Raw genomic sequence first — 22775 nt, 5'->3', positions numbered from 1 at the left:
TTGTCCCCCAATGATTGCAGAGCACCACAGCATTGTCCCCCAATGATTGCAGAGCGCCACAGCATTGTCCCCCAATGATTGCAGAGCGCCACAGCTTTGTCCCCCAATGATTGCAGAGCGCCACAGCTTTGTCCCCCAATGATTGCAGAGTGCCACAGCATTGTCCTCCAATGATTGCAGAGTGCCACAGCATTGTCCCCCAATGATTGCAGAGTGCCACAGCATTGTCCCCCAATGATTGCAGAGCGCCACAGCATTGTCCCCCAATGATTGCAGAGCGCCACAGCATTGTCCCCCAATGATTGCAGAGTGCCAGCATTGTCCCCCAATGATTGCAGAGTGCCAGCATTGCCCCCCAATGATTGCAGAGCGCCAGCATTGTCCCCCAATGATTGCAGAGCGCCAGCATTGTCCCCCAATGATTGCAGAGTGCCAGCATTGTCCCCCAATGATTGCAGAGTGCCAGCATTGTCCCCCAATGATTGCAGAGCGCCAGCATTGTCCCCCAATGATTGCAGAGCGCCACAGCATTGTCCCCCAATGATTGCAGAGCGCCAGCATTGTCCCCCAATGATTGCAGAGCACCAGCATTGTCCCCCAATGATTGCAGAGCGCCACAGCATTGTCCCCCAATGATTGCAGAGCGCCAGCATTGTCCCCCAATGATTGCAGAGTGCCAGCATTGTCCCCCAATGATTGCAGAGTGGCAGCATGCGTGCTCCCTTCAAACTTACCTGGCGGCGGCGCGGCTCAGCTTCTTCCTCCTCTTCTGCGGCGGGTCCTTCTCCCTCGTCGTCTCGGCGGCGGGAACCGGCGGGCGGCCTCTCCTCTTCTCTGAGCGGCGGTGACGGTGAGTGACTGACGCACGCACCGGCACCGCCCCCATTGCGACGTCATCGATATCCTGGATGATAATTGGTCCAGGCTGTAGACTGGACCAATCACAGCCAGGATATCAGAAAGTGGGGGTGTCCAACCGCAAAGACTTGCGCCCAGGATACCCCCCTACCCCCCCAGAAGGCAGCCAATCGGCGCCTCTTCTGGGACGTAACCCCACCCCCCCCCCCCAGCCACCAGTTCCTTGGGTTCAGGCCGGCTAACCCAATTTTTTTTTTTTGAACAACTTTATTTGTTTGTTTTGTTTTTTTTTTTCTTTTTTTTTTTTTCTTTTTTTTTAGGGGTAGGGGGGCGGCGCCCTGGCGCCCCCTATGCACGGGCCGCCACTGCGAGGAACAATCATACAGTTTTCTGAATTGCAAGCGAGGATGAATTTGCACAGACATACCATCAAGGAACATAAAGAAGATAGTTTCTGTACACCTGTGGGACATCATTTTTCACAACCGGACAACACTATAGAAGACCTCAATGTTTTAGTTCTTAAAGGGAATTTCAGAACCATGCAGGAAAGGAAAACTTTTGAACTAAGAATGATACTTCTTTTTGACACAAAAAATAACGGCTTAAACTTAGATATGGGTTTCCTTTCTCATTATCCTACAGTTTTACGACCCCCTCCTTGACTATCCCCCCCCCACCTTCCCCTGTCTTCAACTCTCCCTCTATCTTATCTCACTAATCAAGCTAGTTTTATTACCATGCCAGTTAAACTTATGTTTGTTTGGTTTTTTCCTTTTTTTCCTTTTTTTTTTTTTTTCCTTTGGCTCAGAGATTTTGTGTTTCTTTACCATGCTGCTAACATTTTGTGGATCAGTACTGCTTGGATCTTGATGAAGGGGACATACCCCGAAAGCTTGTCCTGAAAAATTGTATGTTAGTGCAAATATAAAAAAAGTATCACGGACAGTACTCAATTGTCTCTGTCGCAAGTGCACTAATACGGCTACAATTACCTCAAGAAAGCTGGGAATAAAATACTGTTGAGCTGCCATCTAGTGGCAACAGTCGGACCATGCAGATTAAGATAAGGTAACCTTTGGCTTTGTAACTGTTGAGAAACAATACACTGCATTTATTCACCTTAGTGTCAAGAAGCAGCCCAGAAGCAAAAGGTAAATAGGGAGTATAAAGCTAAAAGCTCAATAAACAAATCTGACAATTAAAAATGGGTGTACTTGCTATTCAGTGCTATAAGACTATATTGTGTTATTGAGTGCTATAAAACTACAAAAGTTACAAAGCGGATTACTCACACCTATACACACTCTCTAAATGTGTATCAATGTGAAAAATGATATTCAAAAGTGGTGCTGCACTCCCAAATACGAGTGTGCTAGTATCCCGTTTAAATCTGTTTTCCAGGGACATGCAATTAGGGGAGGCAGGTGAGGCATGAACATAAAAAACAATTGAGCTGTGAGGGTCGTAGCTCAGCGATCTGGGGTCACAGAGTTCTACCCCACCACTTGTCAAAATTTGGGGCTCCTAGCACCTATGGTTCCGGAGATTCAGGGCTCCTTGCGCAGCCTGGCAGAAGCTACATACAGCACAGCCTGTGTAAATACAAGCTGGCACACACTGTTTTCAGCAGACTGAGAGGATGAGCTCACAGTGCCTCTGACTTTTTGTCAGAGGCACTGAGCTCAATGGACAGCCTGGTGCCTTGGACCAATGGTAAAGCACCATTGGTCCAAGCTGTCCAATAAAAATGCTGCAGTGGAGGCTCTCCTCTCACTGCAGTGTGATAGAATGGGGCATGTGTCTAAAAGACAAATGCTCCCTTCCAGCCCAGCCCTCTTAACTACAAGGAAAAAGCGTGGATTTATGGGTGTAAGGTTTACCCATAATCCCATGTTTTTCTCACACAGTTAAGAGGGAGAAACTGCTGCTGCTGCTGAAAAGGTACTTTTTTAATCAAGTAAAATAATATATTTTTATGCTATATGTTATGTAATTTATTATTTATCTATTCACTGTGAAATTATTGGTTTGAAGTTCTAACCTCAGTAATTTGTCCGTTAAGCCACCTGCTTGAGTACAGTTTTTGAAAATATAGTAAATTACGTTAAAAACAATATATAATAATTATTTGTATATTACTTACTTATGGTAAGTCCCCCTAAGGAAGTCACATGACCTTGTGGCGTAACACATACGGGAAGGGCCAATCTGTCGTCTCGCTGAGTCGCGTATTGTGAGCATACCGTGGTAATACTGTATGATTGTCTTATACCCGCATTATGAGGACTGAATGCATTTTACAGTTTGGTGCACTCTAAGCACCAGGAAAATATGAGTGGTTTTATATTTAGTGTTTAATAAACCGGTTGTTTAAAGGGTAAAGCACTATGTTCAGGTTTCTCTCTTTATGATTTGGGTGTATGGAGATAAGTGTAAGAGAAGGAGGATTCTAAACTCAAAATTGCCACCAAAGGAGTGAAACAACATAAAACAGATCCCCAGAGAGGGACAAAAGCGCATATAGACCATTGGTTGGTCTTATCCCCCAGGTGAGGGCACATCGTAAGAGAGGATTATCACTAATGTAAGTGGATGATTGGCGCACATAGTGGTGAACTAGTTAAGGAAACAGTTGTTTGGATATGTGAATACAAGCCTGTTTTTTTATGAAAGATTAACCACTTCCCGCCCGCCCTATAGGCAAATGATGGCGGCAGGATAATGCGCACTGCACGCCCCCGGGGGGTCGCACAGAGCGGCGATCGGTGATGCGGCGTGTCACTCTGACACACTGCATCTCCAATCTCGGTAAAGAGCCTACTGGCGTAGGCTCTTTACCATGTGACCAGCTGTGTCCAATCACAGCTGGTCACATAGTACACAGAAAGAGCCATTAATCGGCTTACCTTAGTTCGTGCCTGGCACGAGTAGAGGAGAGCCGATCTGCGGCTCTCCTGACAGGGGGAGGGGGTCTGCACTGGTAATCAGAGCATTGATTACCAGTGCAGACCCTTGGGAGGGGTGCCACTAGAACCACCAGGGATGTCCATCCATGACCCCAGGGATGCCCATGCATGACCCCAGGGATGCCCACCATGGCCACCAGTTATGGCAATCAGGGCTCAGGGAGCCCACCCTCCCCATCAGTGCTTCCCACCAGTGCCCTCCACATCAGTGCTGCCCACGAGTGCCCATCATTGCCATCTATCAGTGCCACCACCCAGTGCCAATTATTGCCCACCAGTGCCGCCTATCAGTGCCCATTAGTGCCCATCAGTGCCGCCCATCAGTGCCCATCGGTGCCGCCTATCAGTGTCCATCAGTGCCACCTATCAGTGCCCATCAGTGCCGCCTATCAGTGCCCACCAGTGATGCTTATCAGTGCCCATTAGTGCCCATTAGTGTCACCCATCAGTGCCTATCAGTGCCGCCTATCAGTGCCACCTATCAGTGCCCATCAGTGCCACCTATCAGTGCCACCTATCAGTGCCCATCAATGCCGCCTATCAGTGCCCAGCAGTGTCGCCTATCAGTGCCCACCAATGCTGCATATCAGTGCTACCTATCAGTGCCACATATCAGTGCCCATCAGTGACACCTATCAGTTCTGCTTATCAGTGCCGCATATTAGTGCCACCCCATCAGTGGGAAGCTCTATTTGTGGGAAAAAAATGACATAAATTTGGTTTAGGTACAGTGTTGCATGACCGCGCAATTGTCATTCAAAATGCAACAGCACTAAAAGCTGAAAATTGGCCTGGGCAGGAAGGGGGTCAAAGTGCCCAGTATTGAAGTGGTTAATTAAGCATATGCAAGCAAATTCATACCAAAGGTCACTTTAAAGACACGTTTGGCCGTTCCTTCAGATCGCATGCGCCGATGACGTCATCGGCTGCATGCACTGTAAATATCTCCTAAACGGTGCATGTTTAGGAGATATTTATAGCACCTATAGGTAAGCCTTAATATAGGCTTACCTATAGGTAAATGTCAAAAAAGTGGGTTTACAACCTCTTTAAATAATCTTTTTTTTTTTGGTATAATTCTCCTTTAACCGGTTGCCGACCGCTGCACGACTATATACTGCGGTGGTCAGCCCTGGCCAGGCAGAGTGACGTATCGGTACGTCACTTGCCTGTCACTTCCTTGTGAGCCAATAGCGCGCGGAGGCGCGCGCCTGCCGCGGCTCGTTCACAGGGAAGTTAGTGCGCGTGACCGGCGGACCCGATGTCCGCCGGTCACTCGCCGATCGTCGGTACAGAGGGAGAAAGTCAGGCGGCTGATGTAAACAAGCCGCCTGTCATTCTCCCCTGTGTAGAAACAGTGTTCAGACGGTTCTACTATGTAGGACCGTTGATCACTGTTCCTAAACTAGTAGCCACAGCCAATCACAGTAGAAAGCACGCCCCTAGGGACACACTTAACCCCTCCCTCCCCAATAAAGTTAACCCCTTCCCTGCCAGTGTCATTTTGCAGTAACAGTGCATATGTATAGCACTGATTACTGCAGTAATGTCACTGGTAACCCCAAAAGTGTAGAAAATGTCAGTCAAGGGTCCGATTTGTCCGCCGCAATGTCGCAGTACCGCAAAAAAAATCGCAGATCGCCGCCATTACGCGTTAAAAAAAACCCACCAAAAATGACAGAAATCTTTCCCTTAGTTAGTAAACGCAATAACTTTTGCGCAAACCAATCAAAATATGCTTTTTGCAATTTTTTTTTACCAAACATATGTAGCAGAAAACAAATTGGCCAAAAATGTTAAAAATTTTTATTTTTACATTTTTTTGAGGGGGAATTTCATATAAAAAAATGTGAAAAATATTGTTATTTTTGCAAAATTTACGCTCTTTTTTTGTTTATAGCGCAAAAAGTAAAAATCGCACAGGTGATCAAATACCACCAAAAGAAAGCTCTGTTTGTGAGAAAAAAAGGACGTCAAATTCGTTTAGGTACAGCGTTGCACGACCGCGCAATTGTCTGTTAAAGTCACGCAGTAAAAAATTGCAAAAAACCCCCTGGTCTTTAAGCAGCCAAATCCTCCGGGGCTTAAGTGGTTAAGGGGGTGTATCCTATGCCTAAATATTTTTGATAATAGGTGTCCCTATTAGGAGGTATGCTGTCATTATGCTACTGATTGTGTCACTGTGGATACAAGCCCTCATTTTGTTACTACATACTCATTAGCGAAATTTACTAAAACTGGTGCATACAGAATCTAGTGCAACTGTGCATAGTAACCAATCAACTTTTAACTTCAGCTTGTTCAATTAAAGAGGGGTACACACTATAAGAAAATTGGGCGAATGATCGCCTAATTTTCCATGTTTCACAGAAAATCTGAAGGAAAATCCGTACGAAAATTCTCGTACGCTTTTTTGTTGTTTATTGCTTCTGATCATGCGCAGTCTTTCGTTTCTGATTTTCCTTGTACGAAATACTCATTAAACGAAAATTGTTCATTCTGTTCCCGTACGAGATACATTTTGGAGCTTGTCCCTTTGGTAATTTTCCTTCAGAAGGTCAGAATCGGCTGTAGAAAGTTGTGTACACACTATACCGAAATCGTACGAAAGTTCCTCGGAATAAAATGTTCACCCGATTTTCTTATAGTGTGTTCGAGCCTTAAGCTTTGCCAATAAAACCTAGAAGCTGATTGGTTACTATGACCAGCTGCACCAGATTCTCTGTACACCAGTTTTAGTAAATCTCCCAATTTTGTCTATGTGCAGATGTTTTTGTTTGAGTCGGTATGCTGATTGGAAAAAGAACAAAGAAATGTTGCCAGCATACCTTAATGTTCTGTGAACAGAACTGGCTGTATTGAGGTTTGTTCAGCGTGTACACTTGAGAATGTTTATGCAGAAATCAGTGTTGCAGTTGAAGTAGCTATGCATTTTACCTGGTGCCATTATGTGGGTGAGAAAAATTATTGAACAGGAAACAAGTAGACCGCGCTCATAAACAACCAGTAACAATATATTTAGTACTAAAAATTAATACAATATGAAAAAAAGTGCTCATAAAGTCCCATATATTGTGCTACCTTCCTTTAAAATAAATCACTCAAAGAAACACCCGTGACTTGTGAAAATGTCCACTCCTCCACGGGCATCCACTCACCAGATATGAATGACCCCCACTACAGGTAGTCAACACCAGATTTAGATCAATTATTGGAGCCATTAACCACTTTACCACCGCAGGATTTTCCTGCTTTACATCCAGGCCACTTTTTGCAACTTGGCACTGTGCGAATTTAACTGACAATTGCGCGGTCATGCTACGCCATACCCAAACGAAATTTACGTCCTTTTTTAAAAAAAGAGCAAACATTTTGCGAAAAAATTTACATTTTCTACTTTGACAGTTAAAAAATATCCAATATATTCAATTTTTGGCATATATTTAGGCCAAAATGTATTTAGCTACATGTCTTTGACAAACAAATTCTCAATGAGCGTATTTTTAACCACTTTATGACCGGAAGATTTTACCCCATTCCTGACCAGGCTATATTTTGCGAATTCGGCATTGCATTACTTTAACGGACAATTGCGCGGTCGTGCGCTGCTGTACCCAAATTAAATTTATGTCCTTTTTTCCCCCACAAATAGAGCTTTCTTTTGGTGGTATTTGATCACCTGTGAGATTTTTACTTTTTGCGCTATAAACAAAATAAGAGCGACAATTTTGAAAAAATAACAATATTTTTCAAATCTTTTTATATGAATCCCCCCCCCCACCCCAAAAAAAATGTAAAAATCTAAATTTTTTAACATTTTAGGCCAATCTGTTTTCTGCTACATATGTTTGGTAAAAAAAATCGCAATAAACCTATTTTGATTGGTTTGTGCAAAATTTATCGCAGCTACTAACTAAAGATTTATGTAATTTTTATTGTTTTTTTTTTTTAACTAGTAATGGCGGCGATCTGCAATTTTTTTTTGCGGGACTGCGACATTGCAGCGGACAGATTGGACCCCTAACTGACATTTTTGACACTTTTGGGGGTACCAGTGACATTACTACAATAATCAGTGCTATAAATATTCACTGTTACTGTAATAATGACACTGGCAGGGAATTGGTTAACTTTATTGGTGATAAAGGGATTAAATGTGTGCCTCATGCTTACTGACGTGTGTGGGGGGAGGGGATTGTGTGACACAGGCACAGATCGCAGGTTCAGCTATGTGGATTTCCTGTAATCTGTCCCTGCCTGTAACATAGGAGATCCGCCCGCTCTGTTTACACAAGCGGGCGGATTTCCTCATTCGATCCCCGACGATCGGGGAAGAGCGGCAGTGATTACTGCCGCTCCTCCCCTGGCCCGACTCCCGCTGTGTCTGAATACAGCGGGAGCGAGCCTCCGGGGGTGCACGTGCGCCGCCAAGAAGGGGAGGAGTCCAGCGACATAGGTCTACGTTGCTGGACGATAACGAGCCACTTTGCCGCAGTACCAGCTCAGTGAGCGGTCGGCAAGTGGTAAATAACATATATATTCAGGTATGTGTGACCCCCATACACAGATGGTCAGCATCAGCTTTGGAGACCACAATTCAGGGCCATCAGATGTAGTATCTAGTTTTCCGGATGAGGATGTATGCAAAAGAGAAGAGCCTCTCATAGTGCAGTAATCGGGATACATATTTATTAGGATAAAAGATCACTTACAATAAAACTTGGTTAGAAGCTTGTTGCAAGCAGGGGATGCCATTCCGTGTTCCACCTGCACTCCAGCGGAAGGGAAGTGTTGCGTGTCAATGTCCCGACGCTTTTCGTCAGCAAACGCCTGCCATCGTCAGGGGTCATGTAGCCGCACGCATCACTTCACTGACCATGCTGGTGCTGACCATCTGTGTACGGGGGTCACACATACCTGATTATAAACGTTATTTGACGGCTCCGATAATTGGTCTAAAGCTATTGTTGACTATCTGTAGTGGGGGTCATTCATATCTGGTGAGTGGACTGTGCATGCGGATGCCGATGGAGGAGTGGACAATCTCACAAGTCCCGGGTAATTCTTTCAGTGATTTATTTAAAAGAAAGATAGCACAATATATAAGACTTTATGAGCACTTTTTTCACATTGTATTAATTTTTAGTACTAAATTTATTGTTACTGGTTGTTTTTCAGCACGGTCTACTCGTTTCCTATTCATCTTCTGGCATTCATTTGCTTTCAGAAGGGCCGCTCTGAACCACCAACCATCAATTATTAGTTTTATCTTTGTTAAACACACTTTGTTATTGCAAAGTGCAGAGGTGTATGCGCACTCTAATGTAAAGAGAAAAATGATTACCATGTTACAATTCTGGCATTTATAGCAGGCTGTTTTATGCAACATTCTCAACAGTGTTCTCGTGTACTTAATCCAAGGGTCAGCCTGTACCAGATAGTCTTTTCAGCTTATAGAGCTGTAGTGGTGAGCAGTGGCGTAGCGTGGGTTGTGAGCACCCGGGGCAAGGCAAGTAATTTGCGCCCCCTAACCTGTGGATTTTAGCACTCGAGTCTCTTCCACTAGATTAGTTGTCCTGCTAAGTGTCCAGCGTGCCCCCTTTCAATGCGGAATGACCAGCATGCCCCCTTTCAATGCGGAATGACCAGCATGCCCCCTTTCAATGCGGAATGACCAGCGTGCCCCCTTTCAATGCGGAATGACCAGCGTGCCCCCTTTCAATGCGGAATGACCAGCGTGCCCCCTTTTAATGCGGAATGACCAGCGTGCCCCCTTTCAATGCAGAATGACCAGCGTGCTCCCTTCAATGCAGAGAGACCAGTGTGCCCCCTTTCATTGCAGAATGACCAGTGTGCCCCCTTTCAATACAGAGAGACTTACATGCAGCGGCGGCTTCTCCTCAGTTCCCCACGTCTCCTCGAGTCCTCCCGCCTCCTGCTCGGCAGCTCGGCCAATGAGGAAGTGGATCCTGCTTCCTGATTGGCTTGGAGGAGCGAAATCTGTGACAGCGCCAGACTGCTGACTCTGCTCACTCGCTGCTAAACTGACTGAGCGAACTGTTATGTCAGAGTCAGACAGAGTGCATAGGCGTGCGCAGCCTATGGCATTAGGTTGTGCACCTCAAACACATGTGCGTGTGTATATATATATATATATGTGTATATATATATATATATATATGAATATATACACACACACTTTTATAAATAAATGTAAACAAACATTTAAGCGGTATTAAAACATTTTTAATTAAACAATTATCAATGTATACCATAGATCCCATTTAGAGCAGGGTCCCCATAGATCCCCATTAGAGCAGGGTCCTTATAGATCCCCTCTACAGCAGGGTCCCCCATAGATCCCCTATAGAGCAGGCCAGGGTCCCCATAGATGCCCCTTTAGAGCAGGGTCCCCATAGATCACCTTTTAGAGCAGGGACCCCATAGATCCCCCTTTAGAGAATGGTCTCCATATAATCTATGGGGACATTTCTCTAAAGTGGGGAATCTATGGGGACCCTGCTCTAAAGGGGGATCTATGGGGACCCTGGCCTGCTCTAAAGGGGATCTATGGGGACCCTGGCCTCCTCTAAAGGGGATCTATGGGGACCCTGGCCTCCTCTAAAGGGGATCTATGGGGACCCTGGCCTCCTCTAAAGGGGATCTATGGGGACCCTGCTCTAAAGGGGGATCTATGGGGACCCTGGTCTGCTCTAAAGGGGATCTATGGGGACCCTGGCCTCCTCTAAAGGGGATCTATGGGGATCCTGCTCTAAAGGGGGATCTATGGGGACCCTGGCCTGCTCTAAAGGGATCTATGGGGACCCTGGCCTCCTCTAAAGGGGATCTATGGGGATCCTGCTCTAAAGGGGGGATCTATGGCATAGATCCCCTTTAGAGCAGGGTCCCTATAGATCCCCCATTAGAGCAGGCCAGGGCAGGTTCCCCATATAGATCTCCCCCCTTACAGCAGGCCAGGGTGAGGTTAGGTCCGGACCCTGGCCTGCTGTAGGGGGGGGGATCTATATGGGGGACCCCAGAGTGACCTAACCTCACCCTGGCCTACTGTAAGGGGGGATAGATCTTTTCAGTTTTCAGTGTTCTTCTCACACACTCCTACCTTTTTTTTTCACCTGTCCCAGACCCCATCACAGCAGGCTAGGTTTTCTCCTCGAGTCCCCCTAGGATTTCCTCCTGCAGTACCGTCTGACGGTCGTCTCCACTGGCTCTCTCCTCTCTGGCCTCTCATCTGCCACCGCTGCCAGGTTCTTCTGCTCCTGCCTGGCCTGGTGGTTCTCTCCCGCGCTCAGCGCTGTGCTGGGCGGCCGCTGCAGGGGTTAGTCCCTCCCCCAGATAGGCCAGGCGTGCAGGAACTGTCTCTCCAAACATGCCCCCCCCTCCCCCACAGTGGGCGACCCGGCGGCTCGGATCGGATTCGGGAACCGAGCTGCACAGCCACAGCCAGCACTGAGTGAGTGAGTGAGTGAGCCAGGGCAGAGAGCTGCGAGTGCGTGCGGGCGGCGGCAGCCAGCCTAAGACAGTGTGAGTGACAACTGAACTGACATGACACTGCGGAGCGCCGAGCGGATCATGCGCCCCCCCAGATGTTGCGCCCGGTGCGGCCGGCCCCCCCTGCACCCCCCACGCTACGCCACTGGTGGTGAGACCTTTACCTCGGAGGCTAGGCCCTTGTAAGCTTTTAGTATGTTTAGAGCACAGATGGTGGCCTTCCTTACAAAGTCTAAGGACCCTGTTAAAATTTTATACAAAAGGGATTCTCTCAACAGTGGTTTGTCTCACAATTTTATGCTCCATCAGTTTCCTTGCAGTTCAAGTGTCTGATCAAGAACTATTGTGGGGTAATCCTGCTGTACAAATTTTTCATACATAGCATTTATTTGTTGAGTGCATGTGTCTCGATCTGAACACATTCATAGCACATGCATGAACTGAAAATGGTGATGTAGCAGCATGTTCTTATCGGTGGGTTTAGTTGCACCAAATGTTTCCATTTTGGAATCTAATACGCACATCAAGGATGGAAACTGAGCCTTCAGAGATCTCTAGGTTAAACACTATTCCTGTAAAAAATCAGTTGCGAAAAAGCTGTCTGGTAGGCAGGACATCAGTGGGAGGGATTGTGAGAAGGGTGAGATTGGATCAAGGGGGGGGGGTCTGTTTTGCAAGTGTGGATCTTCAGGAGCACTGTCAGCACTTCTGCAGCAGACCAGCACTCAATTATAATTTAGATAGCTTAGTCCCAGCAATTTCAGGTGCCCTTCCCAAGGTGGCACCTATAGGCATATACCTAGCATGTCTTATGGAAAATAAGGCCCTGAGTGTTCAGAAAGTACCAGGTAGTAATCTGAGCACTTGCGGCTGTAACAGGTGACAGGGTATTGGGGGAAAGGAAAGTACAGACTGTCTACAGTGCCCCCTGAAAAGTGAATCTGTTACTTTACTTATTATCAAGTAAAGATTTATTTAACCCTAACAGTAAATTACTTAATGCACTGAGGCTTACCTCTCTTTTCCAAACAGGATTGACGGTATTGCATATAATTTTTGACCTTTTCTCTTGGCCATGGTGTGGGAGTGCTGGGAAAATGCTGTGTTTACCAGGCTGGATGGAAATTTTTAGATATGGGTCTGGATTGAAGAACATCCCTTTCTTTAACCCCAAAGCTTGGAAATCTAAAAATAAAAAATAAAGAAATAAATAAAATGAGCACAAAATCAATAAGTTAGGACTTGCATGACAGTCCTCAAACATGTCTCCATGTACCATCAAACACACAGAGAACTGTTATCAAACCTATACAGGATGTATTATGCACATATGTGTATTTGCCTGCTTGAACTTTCAAATTTTCTTGTACATGCTTTTTAGTTTTTTTCTTTTTACCAAATCATGGTTGAAATTATTGTGCTTTGCATTACCAAAAAAATGCCACTACCTAGAAATTTACAATACTGTTAATACTACCTGACAAAAATGGTCCTATTCAATTTGTTGTTAATTCTCAAAGGATATGTTCACTTTGAAAAAAAATAATAAGTGCACATTTTTGGCAGGAGTTCAAAAAAATGTTCATTTAATATTATTTTTCTTAGGAGTCTGAAAAGCAGATCATGGGTGCAATTTCAGGCTCCTGCAGATTGTCACAGCTGTCTGTCCGTATCTTCTGTACAGGCAGACAGTTACTGAAGTCCAGGAAAATCAATGAACTATGCTAGTGCTTATCAGCACCCTCCTAGTTCATTGAGAACTAAACACCATCTGCTGAGCCACACATGGCTGTGTGGGCAGAGTCCTCCCACAGTCACTCTGTTTTTGAATTGTGACAGTGGGTGTGGGGAGAGGATCCCCCGCCCAATATCACAATGGGGGATCAGGTTGAGGTGCGTGCAGGTGCTTTAGTAACATGGCACATGTTACACCCTAAATATGGGTATAACATGTAACTGTTACTAAAGGTAACCTTATCTATTAAAGCTGAAGTAAACTCTTGCTGGTGCGAGTGAGATCTCCACATAATGTGTCAATTTGCACAGTATATTTACACATTATGACACATCTACATTCTGCTGTGTTTTTCTTCAGCAATGTTGGTCCAGTTATGACTTTATAAAAATAAAAGTTAGGGGGCAGATTAGAAGTATTGGAGGTTCAAAAAATGCCCCATTCATTAGAGTCCTGGATCCTGTCACTGCTTCTCCCAACGCCATTGTCATTTCCACCGCCTTCTACGAAGTCCCACAGCAATCCACCTTGGCTATTTTATGGCCACTAAGGATGTAACTCCTGTACAGGCATCTGTCTTGAGTCTCAACCTCCAGGGAATACAACCAGAGTGTACGCTGCATGGTGCATATCTCATCCAGTGTACACAGAACACAAAAAAAGACACCAGGAGCAAGCAAAAAGTTTTTTTTCTGCTAAAAACTCTACCTCCTTGTAATTTTATTTGGTGACTATAGTTCTGTTTATGTCCACACAATTTTTTATTTTTTTTAGCTAGTAGTAGTCACATTCAGCCGGCCTTGTTCTGTGATATTGAAGATATTAGGAGTAGTGATCGACCAATATTGTTTTTTCAATGCCGATACCAATACTAATTTTTTGGTTATTGGATATCGGTATCGCCCGATATCGGCCTATATTTTCGGACCTGTAAAAAAAATTTTTTTCCCAGGTACTCCTTGTGTAGGGATCTGGGGGTCTAAAAGACCCCAAACCCCTCCTCAGCACTGAAAAGCATTCAAAACGCCAAGTTTTGAATGCTGTCAGTTTTTTTAATTTGGCGGCGAGGACCCGGAAGTGATATCATGACATCACTTCTTCTCTTTGGTGGCTGTGCAGGTAGGATGCCTGGGTCTCCCATCCCACCGGAAGGCGGCAGGAAGAGGGGGGGGGGGGGAAATGTCCCCTCCCGCTCCTTGTAATGACAGCCGAGTGGCTTCTCATTGTCATTACAAGACAGCCGACCGTCGGCTATGGAAGCTGGTACCGGGGTGATGCCTCTAGCTGCAGGCATCACTCCGGTACAAGCACTTTCCGGAAATATCGGCAATATCGGTAACCTCAGGGGCTGATTCTGATATATCGGTAGTGCCGATAATCGGTCGATCCCTAATTAGGAGGTCTATTTATCAAAAATGTGTATAGCCATTTGTCTAGTGAATTTGCATGTACATTCATATTGTGCAAAATGGGCAAAAACAAATGTTCTATAAGCTATTTTCTTTTCTGAATTAATGTTCTTTTATTATGGGCAGGAGTAAAATTAGCGTTCTATAGAATTGGTACATGGTATCACTTTTTAACCACTTGACCTCCTTTTATTCCCTTCATGACCAGGCCATTTTCTGCTATTCAGCACTGTGCTACTTTAGCTGGCAAATGTGTGGTCATAAAACACTGTACACAAACAAAAACAATATTTTCTACTTTGTGTCATTAAACATATCCAATAAAATCACATTTCTTCATAAATTGAGGCCAAAATGTATTCTGCTACCTGTCTTTGGTAAAAAAAAATCCTAAGTGTATATTAATCAGTTAGTGTGACAGTTAAAGCGTGCGCAATCTATGATTTACAGTATTTATTTGAAAATTTATCAATCCTGATGTACTGACTGCCTATCTTAATTTGAGGCCCTTAAAATGCCAGGATAGTATAAATATCCCCCAAATGATTCCATTCAGACAGTCTGAGGTATTTAGTAAAAGGCATGGCAAATTTTGTTGTCATTTCTTGTCACTTTTTTTTGGAAAATTAATTACATACCGTCTGTTACCAGTGCAGTATAGCATGATCATATGACTGGGGTGGTGGTGATTAGGGATAATGACTGGTGAAAGTATGTTAAGAAAAAAAAAATACAATTTTTATTAAATTTTTTTAAACGTTTTTTTGTTTTTACTATTTCTTTATCTTACTTTCATCCCCATAGTGACATTGTACTACTATGGGGGTTAGTCATGGTCTTTTTTTTTTTACACTTTGATTACTGTTACAGTGATGTCCACTGTAACAGCAATGTTTTGAACTATAACAGCTGTGATTTATTATTGTGTGCTGTGATTGGCCCACAGCTATCACACGGTACGGGGTGCTGTGACTGGCCCAGGTACCATGAGATATCTGTAAGCCAATACATTCATTCATAACAGCTTTGTTGATATTGTTGTCATGTGATTTCATAGCGATCACGTGACCCTTCACCCATCTAAAGAGGCCGGGTACTGGTGCAAATGGCAGGCGCAGGAGTGGTGAGCTGAGCGCCCCTAACCTGGTGGAGGCTGTGTGACGTACATGATCATGATCCAGCCTGTGCCGCCCTGCTGCAGTAAATGTACTGGCATCAACCAGTTAAAATACATATTTATTTATCTATTCTAATATCTATCTATGTATCTATTTTCAAAATTGGTTCTATCTATCAGCACTGCCTTTGATTACACATGTGTTTTAGAGCATTCCAACAAGTGTGTTAAAATGTTACTAAACCCAGGACCCTGTATTCACTATATCTTGTCTCCCACAGTACACAGATCATGGGAATGCAATAGTTTTAGTAAATATAAACTGCTAAATACCTTTTCTCATCAGCAGTTAGATAGTCTTGTGACTTCTATCACTGTCCGGCCGAGCACTGGATAAAGCTTGTTGGAGGAGTTTTCATTCTCCCCTGATTGTCCTATGAGGCTGCAGGACCCCTGACCCTCTGTCTGGACAGTGCTGATTAGCTCTATGCTGATCACATGCACCCTCCCAAGAACAAAAAATAAAACTCTCTAGCAATACACACCAAACTGAGGATGTGCAGCTTGCCCCCAAGGCTCTGTTTTATCAGGAGAGGATTTGGGGATTGTGTAAGATGGGGAGGATCAGAGAAGACAGGATCAAACAGCCTTTTTACACAATGCAGAGGATTAACTCCTTGTGAGTGAGATTATACCAGTGAGTATAACAATCATGCTTTACTGCATATACATACAGACAGTTTTTTATTTTTTTTTGTGGGTTTAGTGTCACTTTAAAATGCAGAGTTTAAGCATGTTTAAATGCAGCCTTCCTCTTGATCAACTGTGTCTTTTGGATTCAGTGGTTGCAGGTTTTCAGTTTATTTATTTATTTTTTCCATTGGTTGAAATCAATGGACATGTGTCTTTTACCAACCTGAGTCCTTTTTCCTTTACAAAAAAATTGGATCTGGCTTTAATTACCATATTTATCGGCGTATAACACATACTTTTTCACCCTGAAAATAGGGGGCAAATTGTGTGAGCATGTTATACGCCAATTTTGTACCTGGCTGCCATGGAGGGGAAGGTGGGGGCGAGCGCACACAAAGCCGGGATCTCCGCTGTCTTCGGTGCTCGCAGTCACACAGTCCCGCCTCCTGGACCGGCTCTTAGGATAGACATCACATGTCCTGGCAGTGGAACAGTATTCTGTCTATCATAAGAGCCGACCAAGGAGGCAGGACTGTGTGTGACTACGAGCACTGAGTAAACAGGAGTTCCCTTTGTATGATCCGACACTGTTCAGTCTGCATTGATGGGCAATGTTGAGGCTGCATAGGGGCACAGATCAGGCTGCAATGAAGGGCAATGGTGAGGCTGCATATGGGCACAGATCAGGCTGCATTGATGGGCAATGGTGATGCTGCATTTGGGCCCAGATCAGGCTGCATTGATAGGCAATGGTAAGGCTGCATATGGGCAATGCAATGATCAGGCTGCAATAATGAGCAATGGTGAGGCTGCATATGGCTACAGATCAGGCTGCAATGATGAGCAATGGCGAGTTGCATATGGGCACAGATCAGGCTGCAATGATGGGCAATGGTGAGGCTGCATATGGGCACTGATCACCCTGCAATGATGGGCAATGTTGAGGCTGCATTGATGGGCACTGATAAAGCTGCATTGATAGGTAGTGACCCATATTTTGCTTCAAAGTTCTTTATTTAAAATGTAAGTTTTGTTCCTGAAACTTCCCTTATATAATAAGGTTGTTATACGCCGATAAATATGATACATACTGTATGCACTATATAATAGAAAAGCAATATACATTAAAACAGTGTGGCAAAACTGAAGAAATTATTTTATCTTCATAAGAGGACTCAGTGGCAAGAACCCATCATGACTTCTAACCTAGCCAGTTCTCACATGAATAAAACATTGTACTTCAGTAAGTAAAACAGTTCACATTTACCTGAAAGAGTAAAGCTGATGAGCCTACGGCTTCCTTGCCCATGAGATGTATCTTCATTGTTGATACTTTTGAAGATCTGGAAGGAAAAGATGGCGTGAGATACTAATCAATACCATAATAGTTTCCATTAACACTAAACCTTTAATGTCATTCAGAAGGGATCAATAATACAATACTTTGATTGCTGTCCATTAATTGATTCAAGGCTTCCATAGTAATAAACATGTAGGGCCACGTCACATGAGGATTTGACTGACAATGCTTTTATTAATAGAAAAGTATATCTCTCTGCTGGGCTAATTCACAGGAATGGATATTGCACCCCAATGTATTACATTTGCAAAGAAAAATGTTGTTGATCATTCTGCTACATTCTTGTCTAATGGGAGAGAACAATCTCAATTTATTAGAATAGTAAGATGATGCAGCTTTGCAAGAAAGGTACTTACAGCACTTTTATCACTGTATGTCTGTAATGCGTGTAACCAACTTCAAACATCCTTTGTTTTTAAACAGATTATAAAGGATTACATATTATTTTTAAAAAATAACAAACATGTTATACTTACCTGCCCTGCAATGGTTTTACTCAGAGCAGCCTTGATCCTCCTCTTGTAGGGTCCCCCGCCTAAGCTCCTGGCTCCTACCCCCCCCCCCCAGAGCACTCCCATAGCAAGCCACTTGCTATGGAGCCACTTGTGTGGGCTCACTTTTCACCCTGCTCCTTCTCCCTCCTCTCAGGCTGTGATTGACAGCAGTGGAAGCCAATGACTCCCGCTGCTGTCTCTGAGCCAATGAGGAGGGAAAGAGCCATAAGATCCTCAGCTCTTGATCCTTGGCACAGCTCTGGAAAGTATAAGGGTAAGCTGCAAAAAATGCATTAAGGTAAAAAACTTTCTGCCTTTAGATCCACTTTAAGGAAGTAGCTTCTGTAGACCCTTGTCAGGGGACCCTTACATATCCATGGTAATGTGTGGTAAAAAGAATAATTTCTATTAGTAGCACTTTATATCATGATACAACCTGGAAAATATAATCAAATTAATTAATAAGAAAACATTAATGTATTGTAGCGACTGGTCCACAGCTGTCTGTCTTTTAGCAGGGACTTGGCTACTATTACTGCCTGCTGCTCTGCACTTCCTCTCCTCCTCTACAATTGTTAAGGACCGCATGCAGCCAAAGAGAGAGACAGAGCATTGGCAACCTGCAGGACTGCATGCAGCCACAGAAATAACTGGAGGAAAGCCCCACCTACCACCCAGAATCACAGAGAAGAACAAGAAAATGAACTACTGTGGACTGTGGGAAGGACAGAGCCTGCTGGGTGCAACTAATACCTGATGCACATGATGAGATTATCAGATAAATGATCGTCCATTTTTTATTTTTTTTTGCATGCTAGCCTCAAATGGAAAATTAAGAGTTTGCTTAAGTTACGAAAGTTCTTGTACAACAGAAAATTTTTTTGGAAGTGATGTAATGTATTTTAGTGTATTTTTTTTTCGAACGACAACTGTACTGATTTCACAAAAATCTGGTATCATACAGGAAAAAATTTCATGTTTGTCACTTTGGATCATTTTGCATGAATTGTCGTGATCGGCCTTCAAAAGCTGTGTACTAATGATCAGATTATGAAACGATCGCTTTGAAAGTGGTATTTTACGATTTTCTGATCGTGTGTACGGGCCATAAGACTTGTGTTAGATGTTACCTATATCACCTTGACCAGGGATCTGTGGAGAGGAAAAGGAAGGTCTGTTCCCGGGCTAAGGGCAGATGTGGTGAGGACATTGTGGGAGTCAGACCGTTCTGCAAGCTGTTTGTAGAATGTTGCGCCATCGCATCAGGGATGCAAAGTAGCAGACATCTCCTGGTATAATAAAGCTGCCGTTGACTTTGCTGAGCCAATGAAAGAGAAAAGAGGGAGACCAGCTGTCACCCTTGAAGTTGGTGAGAGATCACTGATCAAACCCTATTTCACCCCACTAAAGAGGAACAGTATTGTTTGCTTGGGAAACAGTACAGGCATCTATACCCAGGTAAGGAGAAACTTATCTTGAGCACTCTAATGCTAGATCTGGGCACCGATGTGCTGAACAGTAGGGAAAGGGTTTAATTAAGAGTGACAGACAGAGTGTAACATCGTCCATTATGCAGAACCCTCCCTAGTATAGAGTTTGGGGGCCAATCTCCTGGACCCTTGTCCTATTACCAACTGTAAACCCTGATTCATACTGTATATAATATATATATATTTTTTTTTATTAACTATATACTCTGTTTGCTGCTGTTTTATATATCTGTTTGAAGGGTGTTTCCATTTCTCTGTTTGCTGTATACAGTACTGTGCAAAAGTTTTAAGCAGGTGTGAAGAAATGCTGTAAATAAGAATGCTTTCAAAAATTCATATTTTCATTATTTATTTTTATCAATTTACAAAATGCAAAGTAAGAGAACAGAAGAAAAATCTAAATCAAATCAATATTTGATAACCAGCATCAGTTCTTACACTTGCACACTTTGTATACTTGCACAAGGTCAGGAAGGTATTGAAAAAAAGAGAAAATGGGCAGACTCGATTGACTACTCAGTCTTTTTCTGCCATCACTTTTCTATATTTCTATGTTTCTATGAATTTTGTTGGATTAGAGTCAGGTGTATAATTAATCAATTATGCCAAGCAGGTGCTAATGATCATCAATTTGTAGAAATACAGTCATTAACTGAAACAGAAACAGCTGTGTAGGAGTCTTAAACCTTATGCAGAACAGCCAAACTCTGCTACTAAGGTGAGGTTGTGGAAGACAATTTCATATCACAGGTCATACACCATGGCAAGATTTAGCACAGCAAAAAGATACAAGGTAGTTATACTGCATCAGCAAGGTCTCTCCCAGGAAAAGATTTCAAAGCAAACTGGAGTTTCAAGATGTGCTGTTCAAGCTCTTTTGTGGAAGAACAAAGAAATGTGCAATGTTGAGGACCGTAGACGCAGTGGTCAGTCAGAGAAACATAAAGTGGTTGTAAGCCTCAGTTCTGAAATCTGAACTAAGCACATATATCTTTAGTGTTCACTTGCCTATCTCTAAAGCTCTAAGTGTCAATTCTCTCTGGTGCTTTGTTCCTCTGTTATCAGCATAACTTTGTGACGGGGAGGGAGCTCAGCACGCAGCTTGTCTATTCAGAATGCAGTTCTGTATCCTTCTTTCATTTCAGTGCAGTGTGTGGACTCACACACTGTAACTTCAGCTCAGCCTCATCCCCTCCTCTCTGCTCCTCACAGATGCAGAAGGATTTTATCACAAATCTGCACTTTTGAAGGATTGTAGAGAAGAAATGGCTGCAAATAAATAAGTAAAGCTTATGTAGGAAGGCTTGTTTCATCTCTGTGTATCTCTTTACAACCACTTTAGCCCTAGTACTTAAAAGAGACAAATTAAGGGAGCCACAACAGATAAGCTATCTGCTCTAGAGATACCAATATCTCAAAAAGACATAATGGAGGCATTCAAAAATTCACGGATTGGGAAAAGTCCAGGACTGGAAGGGTATACTACCCATTACTGTAGAGCAGTGATGGCGAACCTTGGCAATCCAGATGTTTTGGACCTACATTTCCCATGATACTCAACTACACTGCAGAGTGCATGAGGATTATGGGAAATGTAGTTTAAAAACATCTGGGATGCCAAGGTTCACTACCACTGCTATAGAGGGTTTAAGGAATTATTAGTTCCAAAACTTTGCATATACATGAATGGAATAGGACAGAAGGGGAAGATGAGAGGAAAATCACTGCAGGCTCACATAATGGTAATACTTAAAGAGGGAAAAGATGTAACTTTATGTTCTAGTTATAGACCAATAGCACTGTTAAATGCTGATACAAAACTATTCGCAAACGTTTTAGCAACTCGATTAAAAGATTTAATGGTAGAGTGGATCCATGCAGATCAGACAGGATTTATTCCAGGTAGAGAGGGGAAACATAATGGGATTAGAGCTCTATTGCTCTTACACAAATCTAGAGGCTTTAATACCCAAGCCCTCCTGCTGTCAATAGACGCTGAGAAAGCATTTGACAGGGTGGGCTGGGAGTTTAGGCTGGAAACAATAGAGAATCTAGGCATTGGGCCGAGAATGACCCAATGGATAAGAGCATTGTATAGGAATCCAAAAGCATTGGTAAAGGTAAATGGTTACCCTGTTACCCCAGTTTGAAATGTGCAACGGGACGAGACAGGGTTGTCCTTTCTCGCCTCTGTTGTTCATTCTGTCATTAGAGCCATTACTGGCGACAATAAGGAAAAATGTAGACATAGGGGAGTAAACGTTGGACAGGATTAACATAAAGTTGCAGCTTATGCAGACGATGTTCTGTTCTTCATCCCTATTCCTAGAATAACCCTCCCAAATGCCATAAAAGAGTTAAAGAAATATGGGGAATTATCAAACTTTAAGATCAACCCAATAAAGTCAGAAATATTGAACATTAGGCTAAGTAAGACAGAAGAACTGGCACTATAGAGGGAATTTCCATTCACTTGGGCAAAATCAAAACTAAAATACCTTGGGATATATTTAACTCCATCACTAAAAAGCCTCTATCACATTAACAACAGCTGCAAGAAAAAGTATGTGAACCCTTTGGAATGATATGGATTTCTGCACAAATTGGTCATAAAATGTGATCTGATCATCATCTAAGTCACAACAATAGACAATCACAATCTGCTTAAACTAATAACACACAAAGAATGAAATGTTGGCATTTTTTTATTGAACACACCATGTAAACATTCACAGCGCAGGTGGAAAAAGTATGTGAACCCTTGGATTTAATAACTGGTTGAGCCTCCTTTGGCAGCAATAACTTCAATCAAACGTTTCCTGTAGTTGCAGATCAGACGTGCACAACGGTCAGGAGTAATTCTTGACCATTCCTCTGTACAGAACTGTTTCAGTTCAGCAATATTCTTGGGATTTCTGGTGTGAATCTCTTTCTTGAGGTCATGCCACAGCATCTCAATCGGGTGATGATCAGATCACATTTTATGACCAATTTGTGCAGAAATCCATATCATTCCAAAGGGTTCACATACTCTTCTTGCAGCTGTATATACCTATGCTAAATGAGATAAAAGTAGACATCAAAAAAATATCAAGTCGCCAACTCTCATCGTTGGGGAGAATAAATATAATCAAAATGATA

At 43.4% G+C, this 22775-nt stretch overlaps 1 protein-coding gene across 3 annotated transcripts in view; it reads right to left on the bottom strand.

Moving 5' to 3' along the window:
* The window catches only part of HECW1 (HECT, C2 and WW domain containing E3 ubiquitin protein ligase 1), a 504763-nt gene that overhangs the window by 109875 nt on the left and 372113 nt on the right, over positions 1–22775 (bottom strand). For all 3 annotated transcript variants that reach the window (XM_082259512.1, XM_082259513.1, XM_082259514.1), the window contains 2 exons: positions 17558–17633; positions 12352–12521 (listed from right to left, as the gene is read on the bottom strand). In XM_082259512.1, coding sequence (XP_082115638.1) covers positions 12352–12521; positions 17558–17633 — 246 coding nt within the window. The remainder of the gene's footprint in view (positions 1–12351; positions 12522–17557; positions 17634–22775) is intronic.

The sequence above is a fragment of the Pelophylax lessonae genome, assembly GCF_965119305.1.
Source record: "Pelophylax lessonae genome assembly, chromosome: 5".
NCBI lineage: Eukaryota > Metazoa > Chordata > Amphibia > Anura > Ranidae > Pelophylax > Pelophylax lessonae.
The sequence above is the reverse complement of the archived record's forward strand: the minus strand, read 5'-3'. Positions and strand labels throughout refer to the sequence as shown.